We start from the raw sequence: 27642 nt of genomic DNA on the forward strand, positions 1-27642 counted from the left end.
TGGCATAATGGCCATCGAGTGTAAAAAACCTAGCAAAAGAAAATGCTACTCCAATGAACAAGAAGCAAGCTCAATCGCTCATGGGGCTGTTTGGGTTTTGGAGACAGCAGATGCCACACATTAAGGGCAAATCTTGGCCCCACTCTACAAAGCGACACAAAAGAAATAGGAATTTGAATGGGGAGAAGGGCAGCAAAGAGCCTTTGAATTGGCAAAGGACACTGTGCAACATGTGCTCTTTTGTGGCATGTGAAGCCATGAGAAGTAGCATAATTTTCCTGTACAGAGACATTTAACTCTAACTAAAGTTTGAAGCAGAAGCAAGACACTAGCCGAGGCCCTTGGGATTTTGGAGCCGCAAATTAACCGAGGCAGGTGTTAAGCACTCTCCTTGAGAAGCAATTGTTGGCACTTTACTTGGCTCTTATTGATAGTGAACAATTGACTGAGGCTAGTATAATCAAATGGAAATGGTGCATTCAAGAGAGCCAAATCAGGAAAGGATGGAGTGGCAAAATTACATGAGCAAGTGGCGAATATACCACCTGTAGATTACATACCACAGGAAGTGACAGGAAATCTCCAGTGAAATGGGGAGAACCTTATGAAGATCTGACAGTGGAGCAGACAGAACATGCTTGGTTTACATATGGCTCTGCTCGCTATGTATGAGCGCTACTGGAAAGTAGAGTCATAATCCCAAAACAAAAAAAGAGCAGTCGGTTTACAGGACTCTATGCAGTCTATTAAGGTTTGAAACAAGAGACACCTGGTCAATGTCATTTGTATACAGATTCATGTTCAATGGCCAATGGGCTAGCTATGTGGCTGCCGTCAAGGCAACAGAATGCATGGAAAATACATTCAAAAGGAATTGTGGGGAAAGGAACTGTGGCAGAGCAAATGGGATTAATTGCCCCTAGATCTGGATTAGCACTGAAAGTAATTCAAGTGTTGGGAGGAGCGATAGATGCTGACTATCAAAGAGAGATTGAAGTTATTTTGATGAACAGTGGAGATCAGATGGTGCCTATCCATGTAGGAGATAGGTATGACAATCAATTGGGCTATCCTATCAAACTGTCTATGATTAAAAAGGGAGAGACCACTTGTGTATAAACTATTCGGGGACACCATGGTTTTGGCTCATCAGACCACATGGTACCAGGCGCAAAAGTGTGGGTAGAGAAGCCTAGTGGCCCAACTGTACCCGCAGATATAATTGCTGAAGGCAGAGACCAAGAAGTTCTAGTTATGGAACCTGGCCAGAAACAATTGAAATATTGTCCTGCTGAAAAGTGTTACTTAAGAGAACTGGCAACGCTGATATGCCTGTTTTTGGTTTGTTTTACAGATTCTGTACTGATGTGCCCGACTGGTGTAATTGCAAGTACCAATGGTCTCCATTTGGAAGAATCAACAAAAATAATTATTTGAAAAGCCAATCCAAAATGCCACAGTTGTACAAAGGATCAATATGCAAGTGAGGAAAATGGAGAATACGATTCATAAATCAAGTGATGACAAAACACCAGTCACAGCAGACACGAAGAAACGGATTCGAAAGGAAATGAGAATTACGTAAACTACATTTCCTCAATATTTGGAAATATTTTGCCAAAAGAAATCCTTAAAATCGGTCTTACTTTTGCCCATTTTGTTCCTAAAGGAATGGACCTACTGATGACATGTCTGGTAGCAGTGCCAACACCTGCTTCAATATTAAAACAAATCTTTCAAGGACTTCAAAGATTCTTCAGTTGAGGACAACAATGTTAGTCTACAGTCATTTTCAATTTTGCCAGGGGACAAATGGAAAAACATGACCAAACTCTACACTTACAACATTGCCAATGGAGACATTCGTTTAGGACTTTTCAGCCAAAGGAGGATAACAAGTGTCAACGTTACGTTACATCAAGAAATCAACCGAACTGTGTTCGAAGAGAGTCTATGTGTGCGTGCCCCAAGCTCATGTCAGACTAGCCTATTTTGATTTGCATCTGCCCTGCCTATGTCGGACTAGCCTTCCCCGATTTGCAATTGCCCTGTACTCTGAGGGACTAACCTACCCGACTGCCTTGCCACGTCCAGGCTGCTGTATTAGTCTATCCCAATCTGTACCTGCATAAAACTATGTTCATTAGAAAGACCCAGCTGACCTTTGTTGCTCACCTTACCAATAATCTACTCAACCATGACCCAAATTAAGCATTTACCAGGTCCCACACTTGATAGAAATATTACACTTCGAGCTAGATTAATGTGCCTTTATGAGCATAGAACTAACAACAACAAGGACCTAAACTCCCGCTCCAGTTACAACATAACCACCACACGCTCTGAGCAAGCTTCCAGACTAACGACACCCAGCGATAAAACTAACCAACCTAAACTAATTGCAATAGAACCCCAAAAACCATTAAATATGACTACTATATCTGGAGCCTCGATTAATGCCAGATCCCTAGTGGCTCATGCTACAGAAATAGCAGACATCATATCCTCCAATGACCTCGACTTCCTTAGCCGTCACGGAATCCTGGCTGCATGAGGCAGCAGGCCCAGCCCACACGGTAGCAATACCAGATAATTATCAATTAATTAGAATGGATAGACTCAATGCCAGGAGGAGGTGGATTAGCCATTATATCGAAAGCCAACCTTGCCATAAGCCTTCTAACTCTAACCCCCACTTAAATTATGTGAATTACTCACTGCCAAAATTACCCATCTCCAACTGCCGCACCTTAACAATTTACCTAATATACAGGCCAACAGGGCCCATCGGCACCTTTGTGGAGGACTTATCCAGTCTCCTAGCCAACAACACCAAAGACTCCTCACAATTACTAATACTGGGTGACTTCAATTTAGGATTCAATGATCCAGAGGACAAACAGGCCCGAATGATCGCGGCCATGCTTGCTGAACATGGTTTAACCCAAAAAGTCCTCACCCCAACTCATGACAAAGGAAGGACCCTAGACTGGGTTGTCATCCTGAACTGCACTACCACATCACTAAAATAACCCCTCAACTATGGACAGACCACCACTTAATGGACTTCTCCATAACTATAGATAAACATGCAGCCAAAGCTAAAGTTATGGCACCTCCTCTCCCTACCAGATCTAAAAATAAACAATCACACCAGACAAACTTTCACCACTCCTCCTTCCCTCTATTAACGCTCTCCCAAGGAACTCTGATCCCAATCTCCTTGTGGAGCTTTACAGCACCACAATGACTAAGGCCCTTGATACCATTGCGCCCCTCAAACTACGCAAGAGTAAACAGCAGGCACACCTCAATGCCTGATTTACCCCCTCACCTTAAAGTATTAAGACTGCAAAAAAGAAAATTAGAAACCCTATGGCGACACGCCCCCTCCGATGAAAACAAAGCGCAATTAAACCACTTTGCAGACAACTACAAAAAAGAAATAATCCGTACCAAAAAAGATCTTTTCAACGAAAGAATCTCAACGCCAGTTCTAATACTAAGGAATGGTTTGTGATCCTTCGGGAATTAGATTCCCCCATACCTCCTCCTGACAGTGTACCCAAAGGCAAAACAATGGTGCACCAAAATCCAGAATGCCCTAGCCAATAAAATAACACTTCAAATCAAAATTGACAAAAAAAAAATAAAAAAAAAAAAAAAACCTTCCTTGTCCCCTACCGGGACGCAACTCATCAGCCCCACTAAAGACACGCTCGGTCCAGCGCCGTTCAAATTCATGAAAGTATCCATCCAGGAAACCGAACAAATTATCGCATCTCTGAAGCCTTCTAACTGCAAGGGTGACAAATGCCCCGTCCAACTAATCAAGGACGCTGCGAGAAACTTAGCCCCCTTCATCTCAAAGCTAATTAATGCCTCCTTCTCAACCAATACTGTCCCAAGTAATTTAAAAGAGTCATGGATTTTACCTCTTCTCAAGAAACAAACTCTAGACCAGTCCATCCCCACCAACTACAGGCCCATTACTACGGTACCCTTCCTTCTCAAGATAATAGATAGGCTACTCGATCTACAAATCCAGAACTATCTTGAAGCTAACCAGCTCCTAGGTTCCCACCAATATGGATTTAGACCACAACATGGCACGGAGACAGCCTTAAGCGATCGTAAGACACAAACTGACAAGCTCAACGACAAAGGAAACACTGACATACTGCTCCTCCTTGACCTGTCGGCAGCCTTTGACTTGGTGGACCATGCAGTTCTGTGCAAACACCTAGCATCGGCTGCCCACTTAGAGTGAAGCTAAAGCTTGGGTCCAGTCGACAGAGCAATTAGAGTTTTCTCCACATCGGCGGACCCGATCCAGACAACATGCAGTGTCACAAGGCTCCTGTGTCTCGCCAACTATGTATAACATTTACCAAGACCCTATTTGACAAATTGGACAGACTGGGCGTCACCTACACGAATTACGCAGATGACACCCAGATCCTCATTCCCCTTTCGGGCAAACTGTCTCTGATACGGCCTTGGTAAATGAAATATACCTCCTCATTCAGGCATGGATGGCAACCCATGGCCTCTGCCTGAATGACGACAAAACAGAGATCCTAATCCTTGGATCCGCTGCCAACCAAAAACAAAACCTCCAACCACTCGGCTTTCAACATTGATGGCAATATAATCACAGTAGCTAAAGAAGTGAAAAGGTTAGGATTTTACCTCGACTGCACCCTAACCTTAAGGAAACGGGTAACTCTCTGGCATCACCCACCGCCTACACCTAAAAACTTATCAGGGCATGTAGACCTTTTCTAACACAAGCTAGCTGCAGCATCCTCGCCAATGCATTAATACTGACAAAATTGGATTATTGCAATGCCCTGTACTTGGGAGCTAATACATCACCGACAAAATTCAGACACTGCAAAATAATGCCCTCAGAACTGACCTGAACTTATCTACTAGAGAATATGTATCCAATATGAGGAGAGAACACTACTGGCTAAACATAAGCAACAGAATCCTACTCAAAACAGTCTTGCTAACATTCAAGTGCCTCAATAACGCTGCCCCCCCCCTTACCTTACTGAGAGAATAGTCAGAAGAACCTCGACTCGCCCCTTTAGAGCGGCTAACTCCCACTGCCTACAGATACCTAGATTTAGGCTAAAAAAAAAAAAACAGAGGTGGAAACAGTTTCCCAGTAAAAGCTGCCCAGTCTTCGAATGCACTCCCACTTGATCTCAGAATAGACCCGTCTTACTACAGCTTGAGATGCAACACTCAACTGACTACGTGCCAACGACCCTTATGACTAACCAATATGTACTAGCCTCTTCAACCTTTTTACTGCACTTGCTTGTACCTTTGTACCTAGCCCCCTGCCGTAGCTTATCCCTCTCCATTCATACATGTATGTATGTATGAACCTTATTATATGTAATGTACGTGCCTTACTGTATCTTCCTTACTATGCAACTAAGCTTTAAGTATACGTTGTACCTTGTTACACTCAGTTACCCAAGGGTTCGGTGCGCCCTACAAATTACCAAACAAACATGCACCAGCGTCAACAATGACATGTATGAGAAAAGCAGTTTTGTAAAATAGGGCTACTATTGATCATCTTTTACTAAAGCATAATTTAGGGTGCAATGCGTTGGAAGGGATGTGTTTCAATTTGAGCAAATTCATAACAAATTGAAGTTATTGACCAAGGAGGTTAATGCTGATCATTCATGCCGATTGCCCATGTGCTTGGATCCCTAATATTGGCGAGGCCCCGAGTTACTCCCTGGCCTGCATTTTTGATATTTGGTTTTGTCGTTCACAAATGTGTTTTTAGCTCAGTTATAATGCTGCGTAGATTTCAAAAACCTAATATAGTGCCATTGAGTTATGGAAGTCAAAATGTCCAAGGGTGGGATGTAATGCATTACAAAAAAAAAGGATTCAAGATGGAGTTTAAGTGAAATGCATTCTGTGTACGCACATGAACATTTGACTACAAGCTTAAAAATGCCCATTTCACGGAGCACAATTTGCATTTGCTGGAGTAAGAGAAAGAGACAGCTTGTCTGTGTTCAGATCAAGCTTGTTTTGCTTTTTTTTTTTTTGGAGCCGAGAGCAAAGTTGGGTTCTCATGAGAATTCAGATATTTACAAATTCAGTTGAGTCCAGTAGCTGCAACGGCCGCGCAGCTGTGGGATTCTAATGACTGAACATCTCTGGAAAAATACTGGATTATATTTGGGAGGGAAAGAGCAAGTCACTTCACGACTTCTTTCTTTGAACTCCGGCTGGGCTGAGTGAAGGAGACATGTTTCCGTTAGCCTGTTCCCGTTGGCAAAGGATGCTCTCTCCCAACCTAGTGTTTCCCAGTGAAGGATTAACAGATGAAGAATGTTAGAGAATCGCTAATGGTGATGTATTTCTGTTTCATTTCTATCTGTCTTACTGTGAAAATCTTTAATTGCGATAATAAAGAGACCCAAGAGAGGTCTATTTCAAACTTTACATGAAGTGTTTGCGTTCCAAGACAAAGCACATTGCTTTCCAAGCTTTAAGTGCAGCGGGGAACCCCTTAAGTTAAAAAAGATATCTTTAAATTACTGAGAAAAACAGGAAGGCAAAACACATGGCAAGTCAACAATTGCAGGATTTAGCAGATTTCTATTTAACTATAAGGGCGCCTCACAAGCAATAACATCCATTAACCTCTAAGTGCCATTGAGGTTCCCCCCCCCAGTGCCAATGGCTTTTTTTTTAAAATCGCGGTATTCACCGCCCAAACCCTCCAACATTTCCCCCCTCATTAACCCCTTAAGTGCCACCGACGAGCCGGCTCGTCGGTGGCAACATGGAGCGGTTTTTACCGACGAGCCGGCTCGTCGCTGGCATTTAAAGGGTTAAGTACTGAGCATTCCATGAATGGTAGCACTTTACAAAAAAAATTAAAAAAAACAATGCTATGGTGCAAAGAAATAGTAGGAACATCTGGCTAACAACGAAATCCGTGCCACACATGGTTGTATACGAATTGTTCGTTTTACAATTGCTCGAATTAAAATTGACCTTTTCACAATTGACTGAATTGTGAAGGTCAATTGTAACATATGCGGGGGGTAGGGGGGACCCCCCCACCCAATGCATACCCCCCCAAACATTATAGATGGTCAATTGTGAAAAGGTGAATTGTGACCCTTTAAAGTCAGTCAATTGTTCATTCGAACAATTGTAAACGAACAATTTGGGTAATACCCCACACATTGCCTAAAATGACAATTAAATGGCAGGATGTGCTTAGTTTCGATTAGAGCATGTCAGGAGACAAGGAACGTAAGTGCACTATACTTTCCAACAGTGGCAGTACTGCATATGATATGATTGGGTATTAAGCGCCTTATAAATAACCTGAGGATTCCAAGTGCGGACCCGGGGATCGAACCGGGTCATCTTGCTGCCAAGGCGAGCACATTGCCCCTGAGCAATCTAATTTTTTTTTTGTTTTTTTTATTTTTTTATTGTAACATTCAGACCTTGAGAATCAAATGGCACTATATACTGTATCCAAGAAATGGTACCCAAGATGGATGTGACAGCACAACGCACCTGTGTAATGATAGCACCTTGCATGAAAGGTATGCAGCCAATCTTTTAACATTGAAATAATCGAAAGTAATTATGAAATCAGGACATTATATTAACTTCATTTCGTGTAACAGGGGACACATTTAGATTATATTGTAAGAAAATGGCATGATATAAACATTTTTACATGACATTTGTAAAGGAATATGCAGGCTGCATACAGAGACTGACAATAGAAACAAATTGCGCCTTAAATGGCCTTGCATTAGCTATTTGCATTATATATTAGTAGGACACAGAAGCACTGTACTCCAGGTAATTGATGTCAACAATCAGTTATGATTTTGAAGAAAAGTTTGGACTTAGCATGATGATTAGTCAACGCTCCAAAATAGACCGTTTTGACCTATGCTGGTGTGACTTACTCACTAGGTTTTTCTTTTCTTTTTTTTCTCTCCTTTCTAAAAACCTTCCACCTGAAATACCTTTCACCTGAAATATGAAAGTAGGAAAACATTTCAGCAGAGTCACACACTTGTTCCATCGCTGGAAGATCACCTGAACTTCCAGCAATGGGTAATATTTTTTTTTAATGTATTTTATTTGTTTAATCTGTAACACGCCGAAGCCCGCATCAGGGCGCGGAGACAGACCAGGAGAAACGGGACAGCAGATTCCTTATCACGATGGGCTAATCATTTATTTAAATAAGAGTGTTTTCAGTTTCTTCCTGAAGATCATGTAATTTGATTCTAGTCTTAGGGCGCAAAGGAGTTCATTCCACTTTGTTGCTGCTTTTGCTGCAAAAGAGCGTCCAAGACCATTCGCTTTTTTTAACGCGTGTATTTTCACCAGCCCTTGAGCTTCAGATCTCAGGGAACTACCTGGTTTATTATAGGGATATTTGTTTTTTTCCAAATACGCTGGACCCGAGCCATACTGGCAGTGATGTACAATGGTCACTGCTTTAAAGGTGATACGATCAACTAAGGCTAGCCAATGGAGACCCCCCCAATAGGGGTGCACTGGAGTGTGTGACTAAATACATACAGGCACCAAAATTTAAATGATTGGTACTTCCAGAAACGCAGCAATACTCATGAGTCAAGTATACAGGAATGCAAATCCTGGCAGACGCCGCCGCCGCCACCACCACCACCACCACCACCACCACACCCTCGGGTGACCGCGCGCTTTATATGTTTTCCTACCATAACATGCGTTCCGCCCCTGAAGAGGCTTCGTCAGGCTGTGTATCAAGAAAGTTCACGTGCCCACACAATAAATAAATTTGCATTTCAACAATAGCCTGCTTCATGAGGACACTGTAGTAAACATTGAAAAGGGACTATGTCCAACACATTTCCAAACATCTACCAAAGGAGCGGCCATTATTACATTCACACTATGCATGTGAATGGGGAAAAGCATTGCACTACAATAGGTAAAGAACCACAAATATGATGTTCAGCAACTTACTCAAATATAGATTTTTTTTTTTTAATTGGTAACATAAGCTACTAAAACATTGAGGAAACGCAGCCATAAATGGACCACGTTTCCACACTGATCAGCAGACGTGAAGCAACAAGGAAGAGACAGCAGTACAATTGGGCACTTATATGCATACTTTTAAACTTTAAAATCCATACGAGTACAATACCTATAATATTTCTGATAGTTTAGCCCAAGAGGACATTGTTAAATGTAAATGCAACAAGTCCATAAATTAGCATAATACAGCTTACAATAGTCATGAACTTCAACTGACAGCAAAGGTGCATTAAAAAAAAAAAAATAAATGGGCCCCAAAAGTGGATATGAAAAACAAATAATGTAGCCCAAGTGAAAATACTGTTAGTTAAGGGACAGTCAAGGTGATCAGATTGCAACAAAACCCTTGAAATTCAGCAGATGTGGGGAGTGATGATCATCTTAACTCGTCCTCCAGTTGATGACCCCTAGGATCTAAATGGTGTGTTATTTATATAGCATTTATGCACAATAGCTTTCCATCGAGCACATATGGATACATTATCACAAAGGCCAGGATTCAAATCTTTGACCTGTAAATCACACAAATCATAGCGGTGAGCCCTTAACCCACTGAGCTATCTTGCTGGCCTCCATTTTATTTATTTTAGCAGTGCACAAAATTCAGGTATCTAGGCGCTAGTTCCCATTAAGTGCGATAGTACATTCTGAAAAGTGCAGAACCATGCTTAGGGTTACATCGAACGTGTGGGTCTTGAAAGCATATTCTGGAAAAGTCACACCTCAGGTTACGGGTGCTACATCAGGTGTACAGGTAAGCACGTTGCAGACAGGTAAGATTCAATTACAGAGCTGGGCTGACCGAGTCAATCCACTAGTTACAGGTAGGTTAAATGCGGTACAGCGCAGGGCTGAGAAATGTCAATTTCAGTAGTTACAAGGTTACATGCAGACACCGCACAGGACTGAAAAACGTTAGACGGGTGGCACTGCAAGGTACCGCACAGGGCTGATAGAATGGATAAGGGGGGGGTGAAGGGGAAAGCCGGCAGGTTACACAAGACGCGCAGGTCAAGAGGCTATAGGTGGCAGGGGTGGAGCCTAGAAAGGGAACAGGTAACCAGTTTAACCAGAGTATTGTAGTACAAATGTAGGAAATAGTGGACCAAACAGCCGCCCACCCAGCACCATCACGTTGCAGCACTACAGCTATGCAGAGGGGGATCTGCAACCCCAAGACAGGAGACACTGCACTGCCTTGCTCCGAGAGTACCAAATGGAGTGCCCACGCTTCTAGGCCATACTAAAGCATGGCATAACCAGGTTAGGCCGCAGGCAGATATGAGCAGGGAGGGTGTATGGATCAGTAGTGTTAGTGATGTGCAATGGGGGATAAAAGATTGACAGCAAACGCTGCTCCAATAGCGAAGAGAGGCTAGATTAGTAACAAGGCCAGTGGTGAATCAGATACGTCCGCTGTGATGGAGGAGTGCGGGAAACAATGACGCATAACCTTTGGTGTAATGTGGTGATCCTACCTTTGTAGATGGAGAATCATGGGCCCTCCTGGCCCGGAGAGAGGTTGCGCAGGCCCCTGAAAGCTGGATCCAGGATCTGGAAACTGGTCACCCAGATCAAAGCCAACCCGCAAAGTGCAGAGGTGGGCAGTTTGGCAGTGACGATCTCTGCAGACTCGAGGCAGCTCCGCGGCCAAGATGGAACGAGCAGACCGTTCAAAATGAATAGAATAAAGCCAGCAAAGGGTCATCAGCAGCTCTGTTTCGTGGGGATGATGTTCTTCCTGCAGTAATGTTAGAGAACAGGCCCAGGCAGGCATTGTGCAGGAATCTTAAATGGGACCCTAGGAGCCGGCATCCAATACCAGCCCCATACTGGATCGGGAAACTGGTAACCCGGCCACAGCCAATCCGCAAACTAATTTGGCTTTTGTTATGTATGTGCTCATGGGCTTTGCAACACGGTGGATGCAGAGTTAAGATGATAATCGCTTCCCACATTCGTTGAATTTCAAGGTTTTTGTTCCTTTAAAACTTACCTTAATTGTCCCTTAACTGAGGTTTTTTCAGTGAATCTCAAAGGTTTTGTTATAACGTAATTCAAAGCCACTGGCCATGGCCTTCAGGCGTGGCCACTGTGGGTGTTGCACCAATAGGTTTGTTTAGGGTCCAATAGTCATGTCCTTCTTTAAGTAGAGGGTGTGTGAGAGTTCTAGAAGTCACAAAACAATCTTTTAGAGCGTGGCCCAAGAATTGCCTGCCATTACCCGAAAATAAGAAGCAACTAACACATGCAATCTACACTTCAACTGGCACGAAAAGAAATGTAAACAATTATTAAAATGGGAATATGAAAATCAAAGTTAGGTAATCACTGGTCCCACCAAATGGTATTTTGAAAAAAATGTGATTCTTATGTATTCAATTCTATAAAATAAATGCAATTACAAAACTTGCACATATTAGATTTCAAAATTCTATGATATTGTCCCTTCAAAACAAAAACTAATGTCTGACACTGGGGATGGCATTCTAAACAGAGGTACTGCCACTGTCACTTAATTTCCTTTTAGTGTGGAAGATCAGGGGTCGGTTGGAAAGAAAGAGCCCCACTCAGCTAGCATAGCTGCCTGCAGGCTAGCCGAGGCCCACTTAAAGCACTCATGGTGAACAAAAAGGAACCAATTAATAAAATATGGATCCAGTAAATGTATTACAATTTACAAAATCGGGTATACATCTGCATAATTTCATATATTCATTGTGCACATAGTTTATATAGGCTTGCAGGCTTATAAAGTCTTCTGATTCAACAACAAACAAAAACTGAACGCCATTAGAATCTAATATGCACTCAAATCGGGATGTTCAAGGCCCCTTCTGATTAATTTCACCACAACAATACTACAATTCAAAGTTAAATAATATAAAGCTAAACAAGTAGCATATTACCATAACAGATGTATTATAACAGGTCAACATAAACAAGGCATAAAATAAGTAGTATTTCAAAGCAATTGGCTATGAAATTCTGTAGGATTGCTAATTAAATGAACAATTATGTAGTAGAACTGGCGAATTAAATTATCCTGTTCAATGAAAACACAGCTCACTCTGCATTCCACTTTCCCCACCATCTTTTCACCGTTCACAGAAAGCTCAAAAGGGGCTAATGGAGAGAGTGCAGCAGTAATAATCTCCTCTACTCTGCCAAAGGACTGTGTGGGAGTGCTAGGCAAGAAAGTTCTCTCTTTTTTAAATAATTGCAAACTAGAAGTAACTTAGGATGATACTTTTACTAAGCCACCAATATTCTGTTTGACAACAACTATGTATTAACTTTAAGTTTTAAAAGACCACCCTTTACATTGCTAAAAATGTGTTACATAAATATGGTATTTCTACTGTAAAACAGTGCACTGTCTTCCATGTTTTGAAGTACAATTTTGCGTATCCAAATCCGTGTCACCCATATATTTCCATTTTGTATGGAAGGTGCATCATACTGATGAAACTTTCGAAAATGGACATGACCTGTTGCATACATCTGTGCAACTATTGCTCAACCCATGAGCTGATCCTAAACTCGACAATCTCTATCACATTGGTGCTTTATACCAGCTTCACGAACAGTGAGATGCTCGCAATCTACAATATTCCGCCTAGTTGGTCCAGTTCTCTGCCTGCTAAACATCCCCTCTGCTTTGTCTTTTACTCCCTTTGCCCTTACATAATGTAAACACAAAGCTAACAGGATGCTTAGGCAAAGTAGTGATCAATAGTTCCATCCAGTCTCTACATCGACGGACCTGCAATATCAACCTATAGTTAGCCTCCAGAGCTCGCTTTGCTGTGCGATTAATATTGCATTATTTATTAGCACCCATGGGAGAGAACTGGACAATCAGCCCGGGAAATCTAGATGAATCCACAAGTAGACACCTAAATTTCAAGCCAGCCCACTGCCCAGTCTTTACCTTGTTCTTGGAGGTGATGCCTCAGACCGAGTCTCCAGTGGAGCGCTTCACCAGAGCCCCCCCCCCTGTCCCCAAGAAAACCCCCTGCCCACTTGCTTCGAGCACATCCTGGCCTACCGCCAGTCCTGAAAATTGTTATTTCCAATAGTGGAATGCATGAAATTATTTTTATGGGAAACATGAATTGTGCAAAGCCAGATTCCCATAAAAGCAACAACGGAGGCGTGGATAGCCAAGGAAGCCGCTGGATGCAACCTTAGTGTGCTCCTGCGTCCGATCCCGTTCCCAAGGCCCGAAATGCCCCTAAAATAAAGGTAATGGAATGACCAAAAACCATATGATTGAGGCATAAATAAGGAGGCACCATCGCTGCAGCTCTGATGCGGATCGTCCGTCACAGAGCAGAGAACCGTCGCAGTAGCCCGCCCGGCGGCAAACAAAATGGCGGCCGAGATACATGGGACCCGTGGGTTCATATAAACGGCGGCAAACGCTCCGATATGTTGCTCGAGGCAGGTTGGAAGCTCCGAGAGGGGATGGAAACCCTTTCCCAACATTGGGAGGAGCTGACAGTCAGAGGGGGTGGGGGGGCGGAGTTCTGGAGAAGGGTTGGGAGCCCAGCGGCTCCAAATAAAGTTTGCTACCGCCAACTGCCTGGCAGAGCGCTCTTAAGTGCGATATGTCAAAACAAGCTACAAAGCAAAAAGGTTCCCATTTACGGGGGCATAAAAGCACTCATGCAAAGGCCCAAAACACAGAAGCGACTGGCAGCGGCACAAATACATTCACCACCACAGCTAGAATTAGAAAATGACGAACCGCCGACAAGGAGATCGGACCTGATGGCTATGCTACAGGAGTTTAAAAAAAATGTTTTTAAAGAAAGCGCAGCCGATCTTGCCAAATCGATCACTGACAGCCATAAATATGTCCTGGCGGTGGAGAGAAGGGTGGATGAAGTAGAAACTGCGGTGAGTGAACAGGGGCATAAAAAAGATGAATTACCATGTTGAGTAAACTCGCTGGAACAAATGAAGCAGGTTCTGACCAAACAGGAGAATGCAGAAAATAGATCCCAGTGGAATAATACACACATTCGCAGGATCCCCAACTCTATAACAGACGCAGACCTGCAAAAATATGAGGGAGAAGAAAAACTTTGCCACTGGGCGCAAGCTTCCTTTTTGAAAGATCCGAGGGACTAATGTATGAAAAAGGTATACCTGCACGGATAATGAGGACAATACGTGCCAAACTAAGGAAATACTCTTCCTCAGAAGGTACTAAAAAGGAATGGGGTAGGGGCGGGAATCGAGCCCCATAACCTGGAGGATGGAAGTGAAGTTTAAAAAGTTGGGGTTTATAGTTGGCTTTGGGTGATAATAATAGGTTGGTGGTCTTTAAGAGGTTCTTACATGCCTGGAAAGGGGTGCCGACGGGTCTCCCATAAAATATATGGGAAACAGAAGAGAAAAATTAAACAAAAAAAGAGAAGAGCCTGGCTAATCTTGTTGAATACCCAGGGTCTAAACTCACCAGTAAAGAGGCATTCAATCTTAAAGGAATGGTTCGCCCAAACATTTTTATTGCAAAAAAAGATGGGCAATAATAAAAAAAAACATTTTTTTTTAAAAACCCGATTGCCACAAGTCCCTATGTAAAATTATAAGAAAATGAAGCTCAAAATTTAAAAAAAAGGAAGCACATGGGGGCATCCATTTTGTGAAATGGATGCCCGCCTGTGCTTGCTTTTGCGGCACTAATGAAGGAAAAGCCAGCAAGCTGTAGTAAACAAAATATACCACTGGGTGGCTTTTCTTTCATTGGTGCCGGGACGCGGAGGACGCAGACTGGAGACTACAGGCATAAAAGCTGCAGCTGCATCTCAGGAAGTGCCATTTATTTTAAAAAAGATAAGCACTAGCTGTGTTTTTTTTTCTAAGTTTGCCGGGCCTGAGGAGCCCGGAAAACGTAAAACAGCAGCTTTAAAAAGTTTCTATTTACGTTTGCGGTAGCTTTTGAAGCTACCGCACACAAAAACAACATTATTGTGTTTGAAAACGCTGCGGTTTTTCTTTCCAAGTTTCTCAGGCTCCTCCCGCTCGGAGTCACCTGTGCCACCTTTCATGCTTGAAATTCCTCCATCAGCAGTAAACATAACAATAACAAGTTTCTTTAAACTATTTCAATCATTAGAGACAAAAATATCCGAACAAACTGAATTCATTCAACGCATCTCTGAACGGATTAAATGGCGCTACAAAATGAGTGCGTGATGGACAATGAAGTACAACGGCTTAACACCCCCACTCTTAAAATGGCAGACCCCTGTATACGATCCTCGCAAGCTATTTTGTCAGCAGTTCCGTTCATAGAACAAGTGATTGTACCTATGTGATCACAAGAAACCGCAATAGATCTCTGTGAAGGAAATGAGTTGGGGGGGAAAAAACAATTCTTGGATCAGTATAGATCAGTGTTCACAGGAGAACATATCAAATCAAATCCATATTCCGATCAATGAAGGACATTTTGATATCTTCCAAGAATAAGAAAAATCAACAGTCTCAACCAAAGCAGATTGCCAAAGCGTGAAAACTAAGACCAGAAAAAAAAACATGACGCGGAAGAACAAAACAAATGCTGCAAAAGTGAACCAACCTGATCCAGCCCAAGATCAGCGCGACAAAACCTGCGAGGATGTTCACAAGTCGCTCCAGGGAAATCATACCTTAACGCATGTTCCCCTGAATGACTACTCGAAGAAATAAATGAACGCCATCAAGCTATCGATATGGAGAGCAATAGAACTACATTGGTAGCTAAAAGCAATCTGATTGAAGCTTCTAAGGGAAACAGGATTGAAAACTTGTCAGAGTCAAAGGAACAAAATGACAATGATGATGCGTAGACAAGACGTCAGGAAAGAAGTAGAGGCATATTTAAACATGTTAAGAATGAATGACAACAATGCCTTGAATGTATTGCTACCCGAGACTCACAGAAACACCCTTCCATCTGTGTGCTTGAACTTATCGTGTGGCAAGGTTTTGACAAATAGTCCTAATCATCTCGAACTCCGCACAGAGCATCTACTAGTTGAACATGCGTTAATGATACCAACAGAGTCACTAGTAAGACATAATGAAGTACAACTTGTCCAGCAAAGAATCTAGTCGAAAAGCAATTGATGCACGTATGAATGCACAAACAACAAGCAAGGCTGCAATAATGCATTCACAACACAATACTGTGATAGGCGTCATATCACCTAAACACAAATTAGTGGAAAAAAGCAACTAACCATTGAGACTAAAAATCAAGAAACTAATATAGTGAGGACTTTGCAAAATGATCAGTGCCTCCAGCCCGATTGTTCTATTGCGGAGGGGAGGGACTGGAATTACCCCCGTATTGACCGAAGGAGCAAATCAACATCTCTTAACACAAGTTAAAAGAGACTTGGTCGCAAGAACACACACGCATTGAATTGTCAATAAAATCTTGCTTGGATGCATATTTTAAAAAGAATGATCTCACGAATGCACCTGAAAGTTTTCTCCAGACAAATCAAAAAGCAAGCGTGACCAATAATGCGCTCCGACAAATAAAAAGTGTTCATGCTGACTGGACCAATTCAATGCCTTCCAAAGAGGGTGGTACACAGGCACTGAGCTATAAGGACCAACTCCATTCAGTTAAAACACCGAACAACTCAGACAAAGCCATTAATAAAGAACCTGTAAGCGTGGCCACGGAAAAGAGATATTCACTTATAATGAAATGTCGCGCAGCTCCATATTCGACCGTCGACCTGTGCAGAACAAGTGTACTAAACATATTTGGAGATATTCCAGACTTAGAAGACATATCAACATCAGACATTGATCAGATAGAATTCTTGAACGATGAAGATCTTTCGATAGTACGCTTATGTATACCATCGAGAGTGGTGCTGAATACACTGTGGAAAGCCAAGATGGATATATTTAAGTTGGGATTCATCATTGCACAAGAGCCTCATGCTAAAGGTCAATTAGATCAACAACCAATTCAGGGCACTAAATGTGTGTCCCAAATATACCAACAGAAGTAAGCATCAGAGTCCGTGCATAATTCAAGAGCATAACAATCAGTGTCTTGCACACAGAACATCAGCCTTGCTTCATGGAATACTCGTGGACACATCCATCTACAGATGGAGAAAGAAAATTGCATCGAAAAATATGAAATAGTAGCTCTACAGGAAACCTGGCTGATGAACACTCCCCTCTGGAACAATCATGATGTCATATTGTTACCAGTAGTCAAAGCATCCAAAGGCAGACCCACTTTCGGACTACTAGTAGCAGTCAAGAAAAGCAGTGCCACGAGTATCGATCCATGGGCAGCACCAAATGATTTCCTACTTTTTTGTAAGGATCAAATTACAACATTCGACCTTTGCATTGATCAATATATATAGGAATCCAGTGGGCATCACAGATGATGCATTTTATGGTGCCCTTACACTACTTCTGGATCTGATAATGGCTTCGAAAGACATCTCGGCCATAATTCTTGTAGGGGACATCAATTTAAACTGCATTTCCAATCAGAAAAATACCAGATCTAAACAGGTTGAATGGGGGATCTCGTTTATGGCAGACAGGAACTTAAGGCTGGCAAATGGTTCTCTTCCAGGAGATGTGCACCCACAGAATACTTGGCATCGTGGATCTACGGGAAACCTCATTGATTACATCTACGTAGATGGAAAATTGTTTGATATAGTTACTCAGTTTAAGATTGTGGAGAACACAAACAGCAACCATCATTTGCTCTCCACGACATGGCCACGGACTCTACAACAACTCACCACCTTCACCAGTAAAATGACGCAAAGTGTAATTGTTAACAATGCAAAGACACGATTTAGGTGGTCTAACAAGAACTTATACATGCTGGGAAATTATCTAGACATGCAAGGAAAGAATTGTAATCTCTCTTATGCCATAGTCATGAATAAATACAGAACTGTATTTAGTAAAAATGACCAGAATGCATTTTCCCATAAACAATTTGACCCAGCAGTGAAAGATTGTGAAGCTGAGCAGGGAAAAAAGGGCAATTCGATTACTCCCACTTGAAGACCAAGCTCAAGCTACTAGAAGAGCTAAAACTAAATATAAAAATTGGACTCGAGGAAGAGCCGCTTTAATGTTTCAAGTAGACAGCGAACATATGTTACACACTTTGGAAAATAAAAGCACTGCAGAAATATGGTCGCTATTAAATGACGCCCAACATGATAATCAAAACCATTGCCAGATTAATGGTGTCATGGAGACACCATTTTCTGAACTCTATAGTGAAAACAGGTCTTGCTGATTCAATCTAGGACTTCCCTAAAGCCAATATATGGGACTTGGAGTTCTCTCCAACACTTATAGAAGACCTGATAAAACGCTCAAGTAGATCCAGAGCGGCAGGTTCGGATGGCCCAAGTAATTTTATGTTCAAAGCAAATCCATCACTTTGGGCGATCATTCTTGATAAAATCTTTAGAGCCATTGTAATTAACAGAAAAATACCAGACTCCTGTCGAAACTCAATAGTGGTACCCATTTTTAAAAAGAGTGATGATAGATCTAAACCCAATCATTATAGACCTATTGCATTGTTAGAATAGTGCTGAAAGAATTTAATTCTTGGACAAAATCGCGACCCTAATCAAACTGGGTTTGTACCAGGTATGGGCATTTCCATCAATCTGACATGTATAAGGGCAATCAAGAGCCAAGCTCGAGCCACCAAACAGCCAATTTATCTGGCATTTGTTGACTTTAATGCTGCCTTTGATTCATTTCACGTTCCTTATTAATGGCCAAACTGTCAATAGCAAAATGTCCAGACACATTAAAAGACATTATTTATGCACTTCACTCAGAAACTTCTATACAAATAATTAATGCAGAAGGATTACTTTCGCCATCAATTAAAACTGCTAGTGGCCTGAAACAAGGGTGCATAATGGCGTCTGCATTGTTTAGCTTCTTTATTCATGACATCAAGGAGGCATTTAAGAATCAGCTAACAGATGCACCCAAATTGGATGGCAGGTCCATAGCAGCATTGTTGTATGCAGAAGATCTAGTGCTCTGTTCCAAAAGCCCGATAGGCTTACAAACTTTTACTCTTCTGTCCCAATATATACAAAAGAATCATCCAAGTATAAATTTGGGGAAAACCAACTGTTCATGTATGTACCGAAAAAGACAAACTCGTAATACAATGAATTGGGCCATACAGGACATCAAAATTGATGCGAGTCAATACGTTTACCTGTGCATGATATGAGCCAATGACATTGTCATCTTATTTGTTTTTGTCCAATCATGTATTTGCTAAAAGGTAGTTGCAAAGTAGCTATAACACATTAGCAACTGCAAATGTGACAATTGATCTTGTGAGAAACCCGGTGAAAGCTAAATTACACATTTTCACCACTAACTGGATTCAGACAAGAGACCTTTGCCTGACCTACAAACGTTTTGATGGCAATTGAATGATTGACAAAAAGTATCGAATAATGACATCTTATTTAGTGAAAAGTCCATCTTTGGTTGTTCGATCAGCAATAATGCGCTTTAGGCTTAATTTATGGCCAACAAGAGACGTTTTAGCAGATAGACGAATGATCAAGGAATCAGATAACATATGTCGGTTTTGTCAACTAAAAGATAAGAAAGAAACTATGAAACATCTAATCATTGAATGCTCGAATCTGGTCTGTGAGGAAAATACATTTTGCAAACATGTATTGTTTTCTCGCAGAGGTAAATCAAGATTTACGATGGAAAATAATTGTTTCTGCATGTTTAGTGAGAATTAGAATTGCCACCGCCAATTATTTGAATGCTCTGAAACTACGATATGCGAATAAGTGCAAACGTGTCTTTTAAATGTATAAAAATGTAAACAAAGTCAAGTTTAAGTGGTACAATAGAGAAGAGTTCTGTTTTGCACCTGTATGCAAGTTACACTTACATATTAAAACACAAGCAAAAAATTAAATGCAACTGAAAATGAATTTTGTGATTTACCTATTTATGTTAAAAACTATATTCTAAAAGTTGAATAATTTAACTAAAAACAATTTAAAAAAAAAATTAAAATACTATATAAAAAAGGTGATAAAGCCAACCGGTTCCTCAAAGAGAAACTAAGGAAAAAAAAGGGCTAAAAATGATTATTACTCAACTGAAAAACTCGATGGGGGAGCTAAAGAGAGGGGAAACTGAGAAACCTGACATTATGCAGTCATTCTTCTTGAGGAATCTCAAAAGAAAAAAAATGGTGAGACTCCGCAGGCTTTCTTGAGAGGATTGGACCTGCCCCAGATTCTGGATAACGATAGACTACTACTGGAAGCTCCGATATCCGAAGAAGAGGTGGGTCAGGGCTAAAGGATACATGGTGGGTAACAAGACCCCGGGGCCGACAAACTCAGAAATATACTAGTCGGTCCTCTAAGCAAACTAATCAGCTAAGGGACACATATCTAAGTCGCTAGAGATATGGGACCCTCAACTACAGTCTTAATATTAAAACCGGGAAAGACCCGACAGATAGCTATCGCACCATCTTGTTACTCAATGGAGACGCTAAACTTTATGCAAAGATTCTGGGCCAGAGACTAATGGGGGTACTGCTGAGGATCATACACCCTCCCTGACCAAGACGGTTTTATCATAGGGCGACGCACCCCGTATAAGAGAGCGATAAACGTAGCAATTTGGGGGAGGAGGTCCGGTCAAAAAGTGTCCATGCTAGCATTAGACACGACTAGAGTGTTTGATAGATTAAACTGGATCGTCTTAAAGTCAATATTGGAAAAGTTTGGGTGTGGGTTGACCTTTACCCATATGATCTTAGCTAACTTCTGTATCCCAACCACAAACTATAGGTGAATGGCCAACTCTCAAATGCAATCCCAATAAGGAGGGGGTACTCGGCAAGGGTGTCCGCTAACCCCCTTGATATTCACAATGGCCATTGAGCCATTGGCACGGACGGTCTGGGCATATTTGGAGATTCAGGGATGGGGCACACACAAAACTGCATTATATGGAGATGACGTACTATTGTTGTTTCAGAACACAACGGATTCTCTTCAAAGTCCCTCTTAGATAAATTTGCAGAGGTCTCTGGGTTTCGCATTAAGTACAATAAATTAAAAGCGATTAACATCACGGAGGGGCCTGAACAAGTAAAAACTATCTGCTAGTATGGGAACAGGAGGCAATAGAATATCTGGGGGTGAAGTTAATGCCCACATATGAAGGCCTGTATGGGGCTAATGTTCTGAGAGTACTGAAAACGTTATCTGAGGATCTCAGGAGATGGGACATGGAGGAACTCTTGTGGTTTGCGCGTATTACCAGCTATAATTATGACGCTATTGACTCCTTTATACAGTGAGCTCACTCCCAATCCAGTTTCCAGCCCAACCGGTAAAAAAATTTGCAGAGAGAAATCCTACACTTCATTTGGGGGAGGGGAAACTTAGAGATGCCTGGAGGAGGGTCTGGTTTTGACCCCCCATGTTGGGGAGCCTGAGGGTCCCAGATATTAAGCGTTATTTAGTGGCTGCGCAGGTGGCCACCCATGTTGCAATGGGCCCCACAGGAAGATGCGAACGGGTGGAGCGAACTAGAAAGGGGAGAGACTAAAATCCCCTTAGAAAACGCAGGCTTCTTGAGACATTCAGTCAGAGGAGCCAGGGGCCCCTTGGTGAACACCAGAAAGATCACTCTTTCACTGGGATAAAGCAATAAGGGGTAAAAAAAACTGCAACCGGGGTGGGGCCCATTCACTCAGATGAGTAGAAACGCTGACTTTACTTCAGGGAGCTACTCTATTCTGGACACACTGGGTGGGAAAAACGCTAGCGGACTTCCATCAGGGTGGGGATCCGTTAAGAGTGCAAAACGAAATTCAAGGTCCCGGAACAACAACGATTTCACTATGTCCAAATTAGACACTGGATCTCAAATAGGGTGATTACGGGTATGGGTGGCACTCACGATAAGAGGGGTACTCAAAAATAGGGTGCTTCAAGACTATATCGTCTGCTGGATTGTGCTAGTTCAGGGGACATCTTGCCATGTATGACAAAAGGGAGCAAGACTTGGGGATCCCAGTAACAGATGTGGGAACAGATTTGGCGCAGCGTGCATTAAAGTTCTAAATGTGTGGCTATTAAAGAATCAGTTTAGAAGGTAGGTTTCAGATGGTATATGAAGCCACACCTTCTACACTCAATCAACCCTGAATATTATCCTTCATGTTGGTGGAATTGTGGGCAGGTTGGGGACCTGGATCAAATGTGGTGGTCCTGTCCTTAGACAGGCATCTGTTGGAAAGAAATTCTAAGCCATATTAAAGACATACTGAATGTTCAATTGCCCCTCAATCCAGCAGGGATACCATTGAGCGCAACAGTAGGTTTATATGACGCCAGTGGGACTCGCGCTAGCCTCCTCACCACATGCTGACTGCAGCAAGGATTACACTGGCCAATGGGTGGAAAAATGAACATGGTCCCATTGTGGCGGGTACGAATGTGGGGTTATGACAATGAGACTGCTCTGGCGAATGGTACATACCACAGGTTAATGACAACCAGTCTCCCAATTCACACCTTTGTGGCAGACAAAGAACAGATCTATTTCAGGACCACTTTGCTCTGCAATTACTCAGTACTTTGAAGGCAACCTGAATGAAATGACAATTACTAAATTGGAAATGAAACCAGAGAATTGGATATTTAAAAATAATGGGAGGAACCCTGAAACGCCACCCCAATGAGCAGAGAGTTTGAATGGAAGGGGGGGGTAGGGGGAGAAAGGGAGGTTTGGTTACAAGAAAGTTAAAATATAGTGAACTTGAATGACTATATGAAGGGAAAAGGGAGAGCTAGGAGCGAATGGCTATACTCTGAAATAACCACTGTATGCTTCCATGGTGATTTAATGTTGTTCACATTGCTACTAAATAAAGTTTGTAAAAAAAATGATTTTAAAAGTTATCAGCACTCCAGATTGAGACTTGCAGTGCAAATAGCGATAAATACTGCATTCAGTGGAATGCAGGGCTGGAATGCTGCACTTGGGCCTATCCGCCTCCGTCTTGAGAACCGTTACTGCACCTGCTCTTCCCCAAAAGTGGCATTTAATGCTATATTGAAAATAGTTGATATCAATGACAGGCAAGGGCTATCTTGTCCACCTGAAGCTGACAAACATTTCATCTCGCAACACCATACTACATTATCTAGTACCCGGCTAGGAGTTTCCTTAAACATTGTTAACGTTTTAAATTTCAGAAACTTTTGAACTTCCCCAGCAAAAGATGGAGCAAGCATACCGGTGTATAGGAGGCTTGTGCAACACTACCCAACTGCACAGAAAACTGTTTCCATAACCTTTTTATCATATATGTGTGTGTCCATTCATGCAGCTAACCTTTACATTTTACAGACAATCATCTCAAAAGGTATACAAAAATACTGCGTTATTGCTCATTTTATGTCTTGGGTACAAATACCTTGTGGGGACATTGAAAATAGGAATACACAATTGCTAATAAAATAAGTTTGTTAGCTAAACAAGAAAGGTTTCAAATTAGCAAAAAGGGAGCTAAGTAGTCCCCAGGAATTAGGATCCCTGCATGAAGTAAAAGGTTAGCCAGTCTTTTCGGCAACAACCCCAAGACGCAGTGATGTCAGCTACTGGGTTTGGACAAAACGCCCAGTTTTACAGGTACGCATGCACGATAGCAAAGTAGTTCTGTGCAAGTGCATGGGTTCACTATAGTAGTTGCTGCCACTTAACATTCCATTGGTATAAACGTTTCAGAGTCGCCAGTCAACCTCTCCCATTGTTTCTGATTTGGCTACTACAATGCTGACCGTACATTTTCTGTTTGCCAATCTCGATTGTACACCCTTATTTTTCAGTCCAACTTGTATGCACTGTTTGTCTTTTCTTTCTGCGGGTTTACATTTGAGAGAAGACCAGACTACGCTGTCCTGCACGTTTACACGGTTCAATTTACTTCAATGGCACCAAAGAGCTTTAAAAATCCATACAACAACCTGTGTTCTATCAAAGTGTGGAGCAAGGGAATGTTTGCGACTCCTGTCGTATAAGGGATTGTTGCCCTACAACCTTTTACTTGTGTGCAAAGGCGCACCGAAGTTTAATTCTCTTACACGTTGTGCAGGTTTTGGTTGCGAGACCCGAGCTTTGTGTGTGACATCACATGAAATGTCGGCATAAGAGCGAGTTTGGCGTCAAGAGATGCTGCTGCTAGGCAAACAATGTGATAGTGGATATGGCCAGTGTATTTCGTTACCCGTCTACAAACCTAAGCAGCAATTAGCTAGTATCATGCTACATTAGCACAATCAATTGCTAGGTAGTAACACAAAGTCTCTTGTACCGTTTTGTGCGACACCTTGAACTAGCCCTGGATCTTCCGTTGACAAGATTTTAAATTCAGATAGGCGACGTTTCGTTTTCCACATTGTGCGGAAGTGTTGGGTACAAACAAGTGCTAGATAAAGGTGTTAATCGGGAGCGGGACTAATGGGGCCCTAAACTGGAGCCACTTGACACCTACCAGAATGGGTAACGGTGCTCTTCACACATACACGTGTGTGAATGGCGCAGAGAGCGTAGGACCTATTGGCGTGCAGAGGTGGGGTTTTGGGAAAGAAATGGGAAGAACTACAACCAAACCCCGGTCGAACACTACTATGCCAGCCCCACAACAATAAGTGGAATGTGTTTTGTCGGTGTCTACAGAATCAAAGGGAATGATGCGCCCATTCCATCCTGTCTTGTAGGGAGGAACGGTTTGCCTAAGGATTCTGCTTCAGCAGACACTGTAAGCATTGGTTCCCCAGGATCATCGCACACAAGAGCGAAGGATATTCTCAGCCTTGAGTTCCTCTATGGTGTCTTCGCACCGCCGGACCTGCTCCCGCAGCTCTTCCGCCTCAACGGAGCTGTTGTCCTTGTCTGTGAAACGGATGTGAACCGGCGGCGTCTGCTCTTCTTCCAGCTGTTCAAACAGCTCGCTATCTCCAAAGTCTACCTCCGCCATCTTCTACCTACCAACCACTCGCGCCGTGAGTCTCAGTGATTGGCTAATCAGCCGGAGGTTAAAGTTTACATGTGACGTTATTCGTAGAGATGGAGGAAACACTAACAGTGGCAGCTTGGATCCTGAAAAATACGTTGAGCGAGAACGACGTGGGCTCAGCAAATGCTCGAATAACGCATGGTGACCGAAGAAAGACTACTATAAACATCGCAACTTGACACTGGATAGGTATGAACACAGAAGAAATACGTTTAGTCAAGGAGCTCTCTCTGCAGGCACATAAGAAAGGAATACCGATAAGTAACTTTTACCCGACAACTTTCTCTACTATAGATAAACCTCTAGGTACGCTGCCTAAATATTTGGTGCAATTTCCTTATTCTCTGATGAGAGCACTGTTTCTGTTCGTCTGAATCTCTTCTATGCTTGGAAAATCTTATATGCAAGCGATAAAGAACGCAATCCCCTGATGACTGTCTGTAGTTTTTTCAAAGATCATGGAGTAATACAAACCTAAGACATTTAGCGATTGACTGTCCAATGCTTAAGTAAATCAGGATGGGATATCTGATCCGCTTCTTACTTAGAGAAGAGAGTTCCACTTATGACATTTGGAATATATTGAATAGTGGTAATGAATTATTTTAACTGCCGAAGTAATAAGAATGCTGGGTTAATTGGGTTTTATTAAAGATGAATTGTTTGTTTTTAGAGGAATTGAACTTTTTTTTTAAAAAAAACTTCTTCGTATATTTATTGTGCTTTCTTATGGATACAAAATACATTTTAATATAATATTGTTGGGATTTTATACTAATGATATTTTATATTTGAAGTTGTAATTATTTTGTATCTGTTTGTGAAAGATCGTTGTATTGATCAAAACACAATAAAACAAATATTGTGAATTTGTATAAAGGCGTACAGTGCTTTTAAACTGGTGAATTAAAGCTGGGCGGTTTCGAGAGGTAGGGAACATCAATGGCCGGGGGTACAGATGGGGCAGGGGGTGCAGCAGGAACAACTTGTAAATAGCGTACCTGGGAAATCATATTAATATTAACAGGCAGCTGCAACACAGGCAGAGGACAGAAACCTGCCTACATGCATTCCCCCCATGCAGCCAAAGACTTAATGTTCTGCTGAGCTTTTTTAAGGAGGCTCAAACCTAGAGCTCCCACATTAGCATCTCTTTGTGAAACAAAACATTCAGAAACTGTCCTACAACCTTGGACATTGTGATAATGGCTGCATATCATTGACATGCGAGAAATAAGAGTTGGAGGTGTATGGTGGACTAAAAGTGCTTTCTTTTCTGCTTTCTTTTAATCAAAAGGGCCATAGACTCCCCGCAGAAGTAGGCAGTTGTTGGGAGACTGACGAATGTCCATAAGAAGACTAGAGGAAGGGCAGACTTGGCATTAATTTATTGTCTCGTCCTGAGACTTGTATGTGCTGTGCCTACCAGCAGGTAGTTGACTTACATGTTTGGGGTGGATTGGGTCTTAACCAGGGGCGTGGTAAGGTGGGGCGCATCAGGGTTTAGACCCCGTCAAAATTTGACCCGAGGTCAGTAAGTCTTAGAACTGCTCAAGCCCAGTGTGCCAGGGTAGAGGGGTGAGCTACACAAATAGGCAGACACACTGGTAGGTTTCGATAACAGAAGGTGATTTCTATATGTAATAAATGCAACAGCAGAGGAATAGCAAATAATGACTTTGTCAAAAAGCATTAAGTCTCCTACAACAATTCCAGCAATGTGGTCCGTCCACTTGTGCTGGACTGTGCCATTGATAACGCTGGCCGTTGTCTCTGGGCTGTGGGTTTGTGGGATTCCCAAAACCCTGGTCGATTGCGTACAATGGGGGGCTTTCCGCTGCTGGTTCTCTCCAATCTTGAGTCAGTCGCAGGTCTCCTCCACCCAGAGGCGCTGAGTATGCCGGTGCTCCGGGGACCGGCGCCCCCCAGGAACAGGCAATTGTGTGAAAGTCCTATATGTTATAATGGCACTTTTTTTTTGTTGCCTCCGGCTCCCGCCAGAAAAAACAAAAGTCTGCGCCCCTTCCTCCACCAGGTTAAGACACTGGGTGAGCTTTGGCAGGGCTGACCCCTTCTGCCAGACTCCTGGATTGGGGCCTAGGACGTTCTTGGTCAGTTGACCTCCTCCCTGTTCTAGTGACCTTGTCTCCAAAACACCCCTTCTCTGACCTCTCCTAGTATAATCGCCCTGGCCACTGGTGAGATTGCACCACCTCATACCTCCCCCCTCTTCCTCTAACTTTACCCTGTACACTATAGGGACATCAAACATCTGGGTGATAAACCATAGCATCAACTACTTCAATGATACTCTATAACAACATCAGTCAGCACAATGATGCACTATAGAAAGCAACAGTATAATAAATAATACACTGTAACTGCATCAAATAGCTAAG

The 27642-nt window shown here is 42.4% G+C and overlaps 1 protein-coding gene across 3 annotated transcripts in view; it reads right to left on the reverse strand.

Moving 5' to 3' along the window:
- Window positions 1-25270, reverse strand: part of ZCCHC8 (zinc finger CCHC-type containing 8) — a 723649-nt gene extending 698379 nt beyond the window's left edge. For 2 of the 3 annotated variants that reach the window (XM_069619621.1, XM_069619619.1), the window contains exon 1: window positions 25033-25270. In XM_069619621.1, the coding sequence (XP_069475722.1) occupies window positions 25033-25204 (172 nt within the window). In that variant the 5' untranslated portion in view covers window positions 25205-25270. Of the gene's footprint in view, window positions 1-25030 lie in introns of all 3 variants that reach the window. The other variant, XM_069619620.1, reaches the window with a different exon arrangement.
- Between the last annotated feature and the right edge of the window lie 2372 nt (window positions 25271-27642).

This window comes from Ambystoma mexicanum, chromosome 10, assembly GCF_040938575.1.
Source record: "Ambystoma mexicanum isolate Mex_15411 chromosome 10, UKY_AmexF1_1, whole genome shotgun sequence".
NCBI classification, from domain to species: Eukaryota; Metazoa; Chordata; class Amphibia; order Caudata; family Ambystomatidae; genus Ambystoma; species Ambystoma mexicanum.